The sequence below is a fragment of the Nomascus leucogenys genome, chromosome X, assembly GCF_006542625.1.
Source record: "Nomascus leucogenys isolate Asia chromosome X, Asia_NLE_v1, whole genome shotgun sequence".
Classification (NCBI taxonomy): Eukaryota; Metazoa; Chordata; class Mammalia; order Primates; family Hylobatidae; genus Nomascus; species Nomascus leucogenys.
In genome coordinates, this window is record NC_044406.1 from 52,772,112 (window position 1) to 52,786,194 (window position 14,083).

Sequence of the window (14,083 nt, forward strand, 5' to 3'; positions counted from 1 at the left end):
CTAACAGGGCCAGGAGGAGTTCATTTATCTGTTCTTGGACCCTTTTAGTGTTTATTAACATATTTTTACATGCTTTAGGTTCTATTAGGAAACAAAGACAACCATCTTTCCTCCTCCAAGGAACATAATTCTGGGGATTCTGACTATAAGTCTACGTGAGAATCAAGGTTGGATCATACCAGTTCTACTCAAGACACATAGTTATTTTGAAGGCATTGAGAAAAATTATGACATACCTATGAGACAAAAATAGTGATGCATTAACTGGTAGAAAAGAAGACATGAGGCAAAAAAAGGAATGCCACAGAATTCTAGAGATAAAACTGCAAATAGGACGTAAGGAACAACTGAAATAACCTAAGAAAATATATTCATATAAGACCGGATAAGCTCTGGCACACAGTTTAAGGACTTGGAGTTCATTCATGCGTTACTCAAAGTAATTTGAGAACCCGGAAAGTGCTTAGTTCTGTGCCAGTCACTGGGGGGATACAAAGACAGTATTGACATCATCCTTGCCCTCAAGAACACTATTAAAAGCTCCTAATCAACTGTGAATAAAATTACTTACATGTAAAATAATTAGAGAACTAGAAGGCAGCATATAATACACTGCAAATAATATAATATACATCCTGGCAACATGGCAAACTGGAAATAAATGGACCTAGATACATTAGGCAAAACCTCTAATAGTGGATTAAAAATATGTTTAGGAAATAAATATACACTGCTAAATGAAATTTATAGGAGGCCATTGTTTTGGACCAAGCTTCTGTTCTAGGCCCCAACAGACCAGACTAAAAATCCAAATGAAGTCACCTATCCTAAAGTCACTACTAAACCTAAACTAAGTTGTTTTCTGACATTGCCAGGAGAAACAGCTAATTTCCCTAGCAGGCCAGTTTATAATCTTCAATAGGCTTGATAATGAAGTTCCCTCTGCTTTAATTCTTGCACAAAAAAGTGTCCCAAAGTAACCTGATGTTAACTACTATTTTTCTATTGCCCTGTTTCCTTGTCCTGCTTTACAAGAAAAGTAGCTTTGAAAGGACTACTATGCTCTTTGTTCTTTGCTTCTGCTTTCTTCAGACTTTCTCTGTCTATAAAGCCAACTCCTTCTGCCCATCTCATTAAAACACTGTTTCTGTTTCATGGAATGAAGTGTTGCCCAATTCTGGAATCACAAATAAAGCCAATGAAGATCTTTAAACTTAACTTGTTATAATTTTGTCTCTTGATGATACTTTACTGGTGCAAATTGAGATTATTTACCACATATAGATCTCTGAACCCAGAAGGATTAAGAGGCAAGAAGCAATGGGGCAAAAACAAAATGGTACACATTTAGGTAGGTCTAAATAAACTGTAAAGCCACTAATAGTTAATATTCGTTTGGGGAGATGGTAGAAATAAAACGTCAGGCAACAAAAATATAGAAGTTAAGTGAGTGGTGACTAGAATTAAAACAATCCAAGGTCTTTTTGTTATTTTGGAGAAAGATCCCCATCTTTCTCAAGAATCCTTATTCTGATTAATTTTAAATGCAAATATTCATGTTAGGAGATTAACATTAACCTCTAAAACAATAAAAATATAATCTATAATTTCCAAAGAAGAAATATAAATATATCTGATTCAAGAGAAGACAGAAAAGAAGCAAAATAGAAAAGAAATGAATAGTGGACAGAAAAAATAATATGGTAGAAATAAAACCAAAACATCAGTAATAACACTTAATTGTTAAAGCTTTCTCAGATTGGACTGAATAAGAAAACATAATGCAGTTATGTGTTGTGAAACAGACATGCCTAGACATGTCTAACTCAAAAATATTACAGACTGAAACCAGAGAGATATAGAATAATACTCTTGGCAAATACTCATCAAAAGAAAAAATAATTATAACTATAATATCAGACAAAATGAATGTTAAAGAAAAAAATCATAATTGAGGGAAAAGAAAGTCCATAATGACAAAGGAAATGTTTCATCTATGAAACATAATCTTAAACCTGCATGTCCCTAACAATAAAGCTGAAAAATATATAAAGCAAAAACTGACAGAATCTACAGTCATAGTGGGGGATTTTAATGCATGATTCTTAAAAACTGATAAATGGATAAAATATTCATAAGAACAGATAATTTTACTAATATTCATAAAATTTACCATTTGGATATATTCACAGGCTTGTCCTAATCCTACACCCAACAATTAGAGAGGATATATACTTTCAAGTACACACAGAACAAACACTGCCCACATACCCAGGCACAAAGCAAGTCTCAACAAATGAAGAATCTTTATTATACAAACCAATTTTTTGAACAAAAAAGCCCTAAAATCCATGTTTGGAAACTTTAAAAAAAAATTCCCCATGTATGGTTCAATGCATAAATTCTAATGGAAAATGCAAGATGTCTAGAACTGAAAGACAACAAAAATTCAAATTAAAACTGAAATGCAGTTAAAGTAGTACTTAGATGAGAATTTACAGCTTTTCATGAAATTATTAGAAAAGATGGTTAAAAATATTAATGAGCTAAGAATTGACAAAAGAGAAAATCCAAGGAAACCCAAAGAAAACAGAAGGAAGAACAGATATTAATGAAATAAAAACCAAACAATAGAAAGGATGAAACCAAAAGGCTGGTTCTTTGAAAATACATAAAATAGACAAATTTTCAGCATGAATGGAAAAAAGGAAAGAAAGAAATAATGCTAGGAATGAAAAAGGGAACAAAAGTAGGTATCATTAAAATTTCAAAAATAAGACATTACTATAACAACTTTATAAACTTGAAAGCAGGAAAAATGGACAACATTCTGAAAAATATTAATACTTGATTTAAAATGTGGGGCACAGAAGACAGTTGCCACAGTAGGCTAGGACTGCAGTTATCAAAAGAACATCACAGATAAGATGGTATTTGAAGATGGGAAGCCTTGGGAGAAGGCATGCCAAACAGGGAGAATGAAAGCATGGGATAAAACAATCTCAAGTAAATGGGATAGACATGGAGCACGAGGTGAAAAATGTGAGCTGAAGCCAGATTCTAGTACAGAGTTGCCCACTCTGCCCGGACATTCCAATCAACTGGGGAGTTTTAACAAAGAAAAAACTCAGGCCAAACCTCAACAATCTCTGGGCTGGGCTATGATTTATAATCTCAAAAATCTATTACCTAAGTTTTGTTCAAAGGCTTTTAACATTGACAATTAAATGTGTGCAAACAAGAAAACCTTTGTTTTGCAGATTTTGTTACTTTAAACCTAAATTCCTTAGCCTGTCCCCCAATATTTTTTTTCTGAGTCTGATTGCTAGGGGATGCCCCAATATTTTATTTCATTTTATTTATTTATTTTTTTAGAGACAGGATCTTGCTCTGTTGCCCAAGCTGGAGTACAGTGGCACGATCATTGCTCACTGCAGCCTCAAACTCCTGGGCCCAAGTGTTCCTCCTGCCTTAGCCTTCTGAGTAGCTCGGATTACAGGCATGAGACACTGGGCCTGGCTCCTGACATTTTCAAATGACACGTTTTAATTATTTCCTCCTCCCAGCTGCAAATCTTTGTATTTGTAGAAAATGTAAACTAATTACATTAGCATAAGCACAACACAAATAAAAGGCAAAGCTCCTTCTAAAGTCAACCAACAAATAGTGGAGGCATTGTGGAATCAAACATTGCTCTTGCTAGGAAGAAAGGACTTTTAATATTTTGAATTATTTGTGTCATTGCTTCTACCTCTAACCAGACGTATTGTTAATCCAGAACTCACTTTTCTTGAAAAGGCAAGCCCCAGGCTGGGAGAAAAGATTTGCAATACATACATCCAAGAAAGGACTTGTGTCCAGAATATAGAAAGAATTTCTACAAATCAATAAGACAACTGATTTTAAAATACACAAAATACTTGAACATCTTACAAAAGAAGAAATCAAATCTCCATGTGTGCTCCCACACCACCAAAATAGTATCAGGCAGCAGGGAAGCTAAAGGGTTAGATGTTTAAAATTGTTATGGACACTTCAGAAACTTTAACCATTTATCATGGACAGAATACAATGAAATAGTCAATGTCAATGAAAAAGTGAAAGTGTTAGGCAAATTAAATCTAGATAACACTATACATCTGTAGAATGGCGAAAATAAAACAGACTGAGAATATCAAGTGTTGGTGAGGATGTGGAACAACTAGACCTTTTTTACATTGCTGATGGGAGTATAAATTAGGATAACCACTTTAGGAAAATGTTAGGCAGCACTTTCTAAAGCTAAACATACCTTATTTCCAAGCAATCTTACACGTTTATTTAGTTTATTTATGTCCACCAAAAAGCATATACCATAATGCTCATTGCAGCTCTATCATAGTAGCCCAAACCTAAAAAACAACCCAAATGTCCAGAAGAATGGGTAAACTGTGCTATATTTGTATAATGTAATCCTATACCACAATGAAGACAAGACTATGTTTACATGCATCATGTAACTAACTCTTGCAGACACAATGTTGAGTGAAAGAAGGTACACGAAACAGTCCACACTGTGTGATTCTATTTATATGAAGTTGAAGAAGAGACAAAACTGATCTATGGGAATATAATTCAGATTAGTGGTACTCCTGGGCAGGGTCGAGGGGATGTGAGAGGGCTGCGGTTACTGACTGAAAAGGGACACCAGGGAACCTTCGAGGGTGCTGAAATACTCTGTATATAATCTGGGCAGTTGTTTACACTGGTTTGTACATATGTGCAAGTTCAAGTTGTACACTTCACATTTTGTGTTTTTTACCATAAGTAAATGTTATATTTCAAAAAAAAGGGCAGGAGAAGATAATAAAAGAAAACAAGAAAGTATTTCAAGTTGTGTCTTTTAAGTTTCCTTTGAAAGAAGAAAGGACATTACACACAAGTCATTCAGAGTTGAAACATGAACACTTGATAGTTTTAAAGTAAAATCAACCTTGGTCCAAATGTTTCACATTAAAAGTATGTTATTCTGAGATCTGAATTTAATTTAGAAAGTATATAGATTTCTTACTTACCAAAGTATACCAATAAGCACATAGTTTGCAAAAAGATAAACCATGGGTTGGGCTCTATTTAGGATTTTACAGAAAAGCCTCATTTGGATATATAATGAAATAGAAATTACAAACAGAAACGTGAAAAAATTTTGAGCTACATATGTTTCCGTAGAAGAGCTCTCCTTAATTCACTAAAAATGCTGACCTTTTGAAGAGGGCACTACTAAAGGTTTAAGCAGTGTCCTTTGTCAGTGTTGTAGTAGGGTTTACTCTATGCAGAGATCAGGCTAATAAATGCATACAGTTAGAAAGCCATCTCCATTCTAATTACAGTCTGTGCTATAGACAAGAGGGAGCCTTTTAGATCCACTCATTTTGGTAACAGATCAATTTATGCTTTTACTAGGTTGTTTTTTGGATGACTCATCAAGAAGAAATTGATTGCAAATAATATACTGCACCTATTGGTAAAATACTCTTTAAATCAAGTGTAAGCATTCTATACTTCAGTACAAACTGGGACATTGGGATGGCTGAATCGTAGGATGTAATCTCTTCTCTAGATTGAGTTTATTCAATCCAACCCAGAAAAGAAAGAGGAAAGGGAAGAATTCACGCTCATTAGAAGCGATGAAGGAAAGAATAGAGGCTCATTTCCTTTTTAAAAAAAACGAAATCCAGACTTTAAAAACTCAGCTGAAATCTTTGTATTTATTTCACGGATTTCAGGCCCAAGGATTTCAGAGGCCTGAAATGATATGAAGGCTCTATTTCCGCAGACAACAATGTATTCTGTTCATGATAAATGGTTAAAGTTTCTAAAGTGTCCATAACAATAATTAAAAAAATCTAACCCTTTAGCTTCTCTGCTGCTGATGCTATTTTGGTGGGGTGGGAGCACACATGGAGAGGTGTGTCAGTGTATGAGATGGTCCACCTGCCTGCAATGTCCTGAAGAGCAAGATGGAATAGAAATGTGTTTTAAAACTTTCATAAGAACCAAAGAACAGAACCAGAACACAGCTGCTTGTAATTGCTCTATTTATTAATACATATATCACAAATGTTCACAATATCAATGCATTCTTGTTGGCATGCTAGACAGAGGCATTATTTTTGAAGATCTTTTAAAAATATTTTGACTTGTTCCCCCTTCACACTCATTTTTGAATTGTTTTGATGAGGTCCTCAATGTCTATAATGTCAATGCAAGAAAAAAAATACAGAGAGAAGTAGGAAAATAACACAATAGCAATTAATTGGGGAAAAACAAAATATCATGGCCTTCACAAGAAGCAACAACACAGCTTTGTAACAGGATTATACAGGTTTCAACTGAGAGGCAAAGATGCACTAAACTGCCTACACATACCCAGGTATGTAACAAGCAAGGAGGCCACCTAAAGCTCAGTTTCCTTCATGCATGACACATGCTTTTTTTTCTCCTCATGGACAATTACCGATGTGTTTCTTTACATGTCTTAGGCAGCCTGAAGAAGGTAGGAAAGCCTTAGTAGAGGGAAAATCAAACCAAATGAGATTAAGTCAAAAGAACAGATAACTATCGTCTGCTTATCTACTTAAAGGTGTGTGGCATTTACCACAGTGAGGAGCTAACAGGAGCCTCCCACACTACATGCAGGGCCCAAAGGGGCCAGCGATGGTGTGATAACCAGTCACCAATGATGAGTTGCAGTTGGACCAAGTACAGATGGAGGGGCTGGCCCATGCAGGGCCTCAGGGTGAGGTTCACTAGGACTAGCTGCAGGGGGACCTGGCTACACTCTGTGGCACAACAGGGCTTCACAAAATGGACACTACACGTGACGTGGGCTGAAAGGTGGAGCAGAGACTGGGTGGGAGTGTCAGTTGCACGTTGGGGGATAAGGGATAGAGGGAGCAGGGCAGGTGTATTATGTACTGTGCTCTAACATTCTTTGGAAGTCTTTCAAAGATTGCTGCAGTTCCTTTTTAAAACAGGTCTCTTATTCCATCGTTCTTGAAAGACTAAGAGAGAAATAAGAACATGTGAGTGATTCACCAGTAATAAGGACTTGAAAAGAAAGATAACAAGCTGAAAAAAAATTTCCACATTTTCCACAAAAGAACCCATTATACCTCCTTCCCAGAACCACGGAAATGAGATTTCTGAACATGGACAAGTGCCACCAAGATCAGGTAGCTCAATGGCCAGGGAGTACTCCTGCACATTTGAAGGGTAGTAAGTCTCCCAAAGGGGACCTCTCAAAATTAAACACTCCCCACTGTCACCTACCTTCTCCTTACACCATCTCATACTGATTGGCCGTGATGAACCGGGACAGACAGCAGGCCAGCAGCATGCCAATTAACTGTTGCCAGGGAGAAAAACGAAAACGAGAATCTCAAGTCGCCGAACCACACCCTTTTAATTTGTAATTAATAATTTTATATATTTATGGGGTATAATGTGATTTTTGATATATGTGTATCACTAGACGTAATTTTTTAACAACCAAGTGTTTCTGTATGTAAATGGGGAAAGGGCACTAGAGCAAAAGATAAAACCAGATTTCAACCATGGGATCTCAGCTGTTGGGAGTCTAACTGCAGAGCCAACTGGAAGTTCTCAAACTAGCCATCATGTTCCAGCTGTAGCTCACTCTGGCCATTTAAGAACAACTTTTGACATTTAAGGAGTATTAAAATTTGTTCATGTTATGAGAGTAATAAAAAATTAAGGAACACAGAATTTAGTGATATATTAACTGGAAGGCTAAAATTTAATTCAAATCTATAGCACATGCATTTGGAAGATTTCTCAGCATACTATGATATCTCAGCCATACCTAGCTGACAAAATAAGAGTTCTTTCCTTGAGGCAAGAATAGAGACACTATTCTTGACCAGGCACATTCACCAGTGAGGTAAGAAAGCCACGGCTTATGAAAAGGTAGGAGGGGCTAGGGGAAAGTGGGGCTCTATATTGTGTCCCTCGGCCATGTAGATATCTTAGGCCTAAGTGGGCTCATCTACACCCAGGGCCCACCTCCCAGTTTTTTTAGGGGCCTCAGGGCAACCAGTGATGTAGTACCTCTACCTCCTCAGAAGATTCTAGTCCTCCACTTGTCCTTGTGCCTTGATCTAAACTGTGGCACAAGTGATCTAATAAAGATGATTGTGATAATCTCAAGACACTCTTAAGCCCATCTTGTTCTGTTCATTAGAAAAGAAAATTTCCAATCATGAATCTGGAGGATCAGCATTCTTTAGAGAGGAGCCCAATTGTGCACTTAAGTCTACAGGCTGCTTTCTCTTGGCCAATGTAGTCCCTCCTTAGATAACTGGGTATGTTTTACTGGATCAGAGGTGGGAATAACCTGTTTCACTAGAAGGGTGACCCCAGGACCAAGAGCATCACGATTGCCTGGGACCTTTTTAGAAATGCACATTCTCAGATCTCGCCCCAGACCTGCTGAATCAGATATACTGGGGGGTGGGGCCCAGTAACTGGTGTTTTAACAAGTCTTCCAGGGCAGGGAACTGCTCATCCAGTCCACCTAGTCACCCTTATCTTATAAGTGAAACACCTGCTGCCACTTCAGGTCCCACTGTTGGTCAGGGCAACACCTGAACTCCATTCTCCTGGCTCTTAACCTATCCACGCAGGTTCCAGTTCTCATTTCTTATCTTCCTTTTTCAAATTAAAATTGTGCTGTGAAATATGCAAACTATAACCGCTTTCAGGTAAGGAAGCACCATCATCTTATTGGACTCGTCCTATCTCCTACCAAGGCTCTGGCCAACATCATTTGGTGCCATAAAATACATAGTCTCATGCACTTACTGCCAAGTGGCTGAAGATACCATGGCTGTAACCTTTAGAATATTCTGCCAAATGAGAAACTAAAATATGAGTGTAACGAACTTGAACCTCATAGCTTGTCTCTTTTTATTAGAACTTCCATTTTCCAGAACCAACAAACACCAGAACACACTTGATAATGTCAAAAATCAAATAAGTGTCACAGGTACATAACACATTCAGGTAACAGATTACAGTCATCCCTTAGTATCTGTTGGAGATTGGTTCCAGGACTTTCCAAGGATAGCAAAATCCTAGGATGCTCAAGTCCTTGATACAAAATGGTGTAATATTTGCATATAACCTATGCACATCCTCCTTTATACTTTAAGTCATCTCAAGATTACTCATAATACCTAATACAATGTAAATGCTGTGTAAATAGTTGCTATACTATATTGCTTTTATTTGCATTATTTTTTGTTGGATTGTTATTTTCAATCCATAGTTGGTTGAATCCATGGATACAGAACATGCAGATACGGAGGGCTGACTATATTGAATATCCAGGCTGGAGTGCAGTGGTGCAATCTCGGCTCACTACAACCTCTACCTCCCAGGTTGAAGCGATTCTCCTGCCTCAGCCTCCTGAGTAGCTGGGATTACAGTTGTGCGCCACTACATGCAGCTAATTTTTGTATTTTTAGTAGAGATGGCGTTTTGCCATGTTGACCAGGCTGGTCTTGAACTCCTGGGCTCAAGTGATCTGCCTGCCTCAGCCTCCCAAAGTGCTGGGATTACAGGCATGAGCCACTGTACCTAGCCTGTATTGAATATTTACCACAACCTGTACAATATTACAATCTCAGTTTTCCAGATAAGAAAATTGAGGGTTACGAGGTTAAAGAATATGCCCCTAAGCTACACAGGTAATTCTCAGAGCTTAAGGTTGTACCCTCTTGTCCTATCTAAGAATAGCCCCAGCTCTGTCCTGCCCTCTACATAGAAAAGGTAAACAGGTCTTCTCAAGGGCCCCCAAAAAGAAAAGAATGACTGGCACATAATGAATCACCTTAGCAGCATTTAGACCCTGGAGGAGGCCAGACAGGAGGGTGAGGGTTAGAAAATGGATGGGTAGTAATAGGGTCTGTGTTTTCTTATGAGTACCTTTTCCTTTTGAATTTCACAGACTGAAGTCTTTTTGTTATAAAAGCACAAAATGTTATAAAAGCACCCTTCAGGTGCTATCAGAGGCAGGAACAAGGGTGATCTCTGGCCTTAAAAGTTAATACAGCAAGCCAGGTGAAGAGGTCAGAATTATAATTCTGGATCTATAGTAGCTGCCCAACTTCAAGCGAGTCACTCAACCCTCCCCTTCTGGAAAACAGCTCTACTGTCTTTACTCAGGACTATAATATTACATGATATGGGGAATTAATCCAGCCTAACAGGTTCCAAGTCTAGCAAAGCCCTGGGTCTATTTACTTTAGACACAGAAGTACTAAATACAGAAGCCCAGAGGACACCCCACCACCCCACCACGGACACACATGCGTATGTACATATACACAATGTCACAAATTGAACAATAAACATGTCCGTGCCCAGACATCCCATGGCTCTTGTCTTCCAGGCCATTTTGGGGGTGGGGATAGGACAGGGGTGATATGTGTGCATGCTCCATCTCTCACTCTCCCCACAAGCCCTCGAGTGAAAGAGCAGTTGCCAAAGATGCAGTGAAGAGGTACCCTACTAAACACACTCAACCTTCTGCCATAAATTTATAGGGCAGCAGACCCTGCCCATCAAGTCCAGACAAATGAGGTTTACCTTGAGAGGGCAAAGGTAATGGAAGTTTGTAGAGAGAAGTGTTTAATGCTTGACACAACCCTGCTGCTGTTCAAAAACAGCACTCAAGAGCTTTCAATTAGCTAAGTTAGCTAACAGGGGACAAAGTTCTTGCCCAGTCTATTAAAAGGCTAGACCCAGCTTAGTTTTCCTAATACTTTATACCACCTTTAATCTTTGAGACAATAGATGTGCATGGCCAGTTTCTTCCAACAGATGATAGCATGGAGGTCACAAGAGCAAGCAAAGCAAAGGGCAAGAAAACGGTCGAGGGCCAGAGAGCAAAAGTGGGAGGGAGGGAGAGAGAGAGCGAGCTCTGTCCTTTCCTACCCACTTTGTCCTCTCTGTGGCCTCTATTTAGTAGAGCCTTCTTTATTATAGGAAGCCTAAGGCATAGGCCAACACAACTGGTTCATCAATATCAGCCAACATTTGCTAAATTTTACTATGACATTGGCTTTAAAATTTCTGAACACATGTAGCCAAAGGTCTGGTTCCAGGTCACTGACCAGAATCAGTAGGGCTGGTTCTTTGTGAACAGACATCTGGTAAGTGGCCACCATTGTCCCAGGGATGCCCTGGATCTATGGACGTCTGGAAGCCAACTTCAGCTTTCAGGACCCCTGAGGCTGATGGCACCATCAATAGCTGCAGTTCCTGGTGCATCTGGCTGGCAAATGCCAGCCATAGCCATTCCCCTCCCTGCCTGAACCTGGGAGCAGGTCTCAAGTCTCTGCCCTGCTGGACCTGCCTGGCCACACGGGTGAGCAGTACGGGCACCATGGTATGATGCCACTGGGCTTTGTGTTTTATCACCCCAACAACTATGTGGTACCTTGATGAGACCTAAACTCACTGCAGAGAGTTTCAGAGTTGGGGTTCCTTAAGGCCAAAGCCCCTCTCTTACTGGCCTAGAGGGTCAGAGTGCATATTCAACAATTCACAAATCACAGATTTCTTTAAGGTAGCACAGAGAGATTAATCAGGCCAGATAATTATTTGTCTAATCATACATTTCTTCATTGGGATGTGTGAGAGAAGAGTGGAAGAGAGGTATTAATCAGGTTCATTACTTGGAGAAAGATTCATTTGATTTGATTCATCTCATTAATGAAAATAGGATCCTCCTAATACCACACACACACTCATGCTCATGGCCACATGGGAATATTCTTGGATGATAAGGTGTTTCATTCATGAGATTCCAGGTTCTTTGAGGCTCTCTTCTCCTAATGTACAGTATCAGCATAATGTCCCTTTATGGTTCTAGGATAGCTATTAGGGCAGACTTCAGCAACATTTTTTTTTCCTCCAATGGGACAGGTCTCCTCAAATGCCAAACACAAGACTGCCCTTTTGATGTTAACAATATGATGCTACACATACATGTGTTAAGTAAACAGGATGTTCAAGGCTGTCAAGTGCATCTTGCACATTTGCATCCGTCACCAGGGTTTGGGGATCCTCTAAAATGTCCCTCAGTCATTAGAGTGATGTTGCTGAGTATTATTATTGAAATATTATAGCAACTAGAAGAAATTTCAGAGTAGCAATTACTTTTCAAATGTCTCTGGAGACTGAGTTAATTTGCATTGTTTGTGACCCCACTCTGGTTTATCTATGTGTTGGAGTGTTGAGGGTTTAATTCACTTCATGAGCTGCAAAACAAAAACAAAAAATAACAAAGCATGGTAAAAGATAGTTTTGAAATTGCAACAGGAAACACACTTGTGTTGGCTGAGCCCACATGCTCTTGTGAGATAAAATGTCTCACAGGTTTTGTAACTGCTTAGGAAGAAAAGCTCTTCTGCTTCTCTAAGGCTGTCTAGTGAAAAACAAACCATTAGGCTAAAGTTCTATTCCTTAATCTAAGTGAGGGTTACACAGCTATGTTCATTTTGTGGTAACTTATTAAGCTGTAAACATAATTTATGCACCTTTCGGTATATTCCACATTTCAATTAGAAAGTTTTAGGAACAAACTGGAATAAAATTAAAGTGCATCTGCATTGCTAAGCAGGAGGGCCAGAGATACAGATGGGTAGGGAAAAAGTAATTAGAGTCTGAGCTAGCCTATGTAGAAATTAGAGTTGTGGTTTCTTGTAGACACCAGGTCCTAAATAAAAAGAAATAAAAAAATAAAAATAAATGAGAGCTGTGGAGACATTACTCAGACATTAATCGAGCTTTCTTTGAAAAACGATCTGTTGGTCTGAACAAAGTCTGAGTTAAACATAAAGTTTGCTCTTGCTTGTTAACTATACATGTTGATTCTTCTACCCAAAGCAACAGTATAGCAAGGATGTATCATTTGTCTGAGAGATCAGAAGCCTGTGGGACCATGCCCTGCCTGGTGGACATGGGCTACATTTTAGATTTAGCTTAATCTTATTCTATCCTCCAGTGTGTGTGGTTTACTTAATTGGCATAGTACTTCTCCCATTGTTTTTTTGAGGGTAGGTACAGATAAAGGGATATAAAATTTAATACACAAAATTTGATTTCCTCTTAAGAAACCACATAAGAATAGTCAAACCTGTTACAAATAGCCAAACTTAGAGATTAAAATAATGATCACAAGTTGAAGTTTGCTAAATTTAGGCTTTCTTTAAAGGGAGAGATCTTATCCGTAATACATAGGAACTAAGAGAGAGCAAAAAAGGGTCAGGTCAATCAGGAAAAAAGCTTCCCCCAGATCCAGATCAGCCATTTGATGTTTTGAGTTGTTTATGATCCAATTATGCCAGCACGTTATTCAGTTAACCTCCATTTGACCTACAGAAGTAGCCAGTTGTTTTTCTGGAGCTAGTCATTAGTTTAACTGTAACTGATATTCCCTTGATGACAAAACTTCATTTGAGTTGAAAAAGAAAAATCAATAAACAGATCACCTGAGGACTAATGAGCAAGGAGCTTTGACCCCATCTATCAGCTTTTCCCAAAGCACAGGAAGGCAGGCAGAGAATCTGGAGGCCAGGGAGGGAGGCAGAGGAAAGGTTAGACCACGTTCTGCACAATTATGTAGGCTACCTGGGAGAATGCGATTCCAAACGCCACTCCAGCGATGATTCCCATGTTAGTCTCCATGAAACTAGTTACCAGATCATAACAACCCTGGAAAGAGAAAGACACTGTCTTAGAGACATGTTTTCACTCAGGCCAAGCCGGGCTATGTGTACTCAAAACACTCCCAACATACACTTCAACCTTAATTCAGCAAATACAATTGCAACTCACTCTAGGGATTTATTAGCATTCTTTTCAAACTCAAAACAATAAGAAAAGGTTTCAAACATACACAAAAGTACAGAGACACATGACCCTAACATCACAAATTAACGTTTGGTCAATCTTGCTTCATTGGAACCTCCCCAACTCCCATCCCATTTAAAGCCAATCTTAGACACAATTTCAC

General features: G+C 38.6%; 1 protein-coding gene across 1 annotated transcript in view; it reads right to left on the minus strand.

Moving 5' to 3' along the window:
- Window positions 1-6,060: 6,060 nt before the first annotated feature.
- The window catches only part of TSPAN7 (tetraspanin 7), a 125,653-nt gene continuing 117,630 nt past the window's right edge, over window positions 6,061-14,083 (minus strand). Inside the window, exons 6-8 of the mRNA XM_003270994.1 lie at window positions 13,699-13,782; window positions 7,312-7,387; window positions 6,061-7,043 (exon numbers count right to left, since the gene is read on the minus strand). Coding sequence (XP_003271042.1) covers window positions 7,319-7,387; window positions 13,699-13,782 — 153 coding nt within the window. The 3' untranslated portion in view covers window positions 6,061-7,043; window positions 7,312-7,318. The remainder of the gene's footprint in view (window positions 7,044-7,311; window positions 7,388-13,698; window positions 13,783-14,083) is intronic.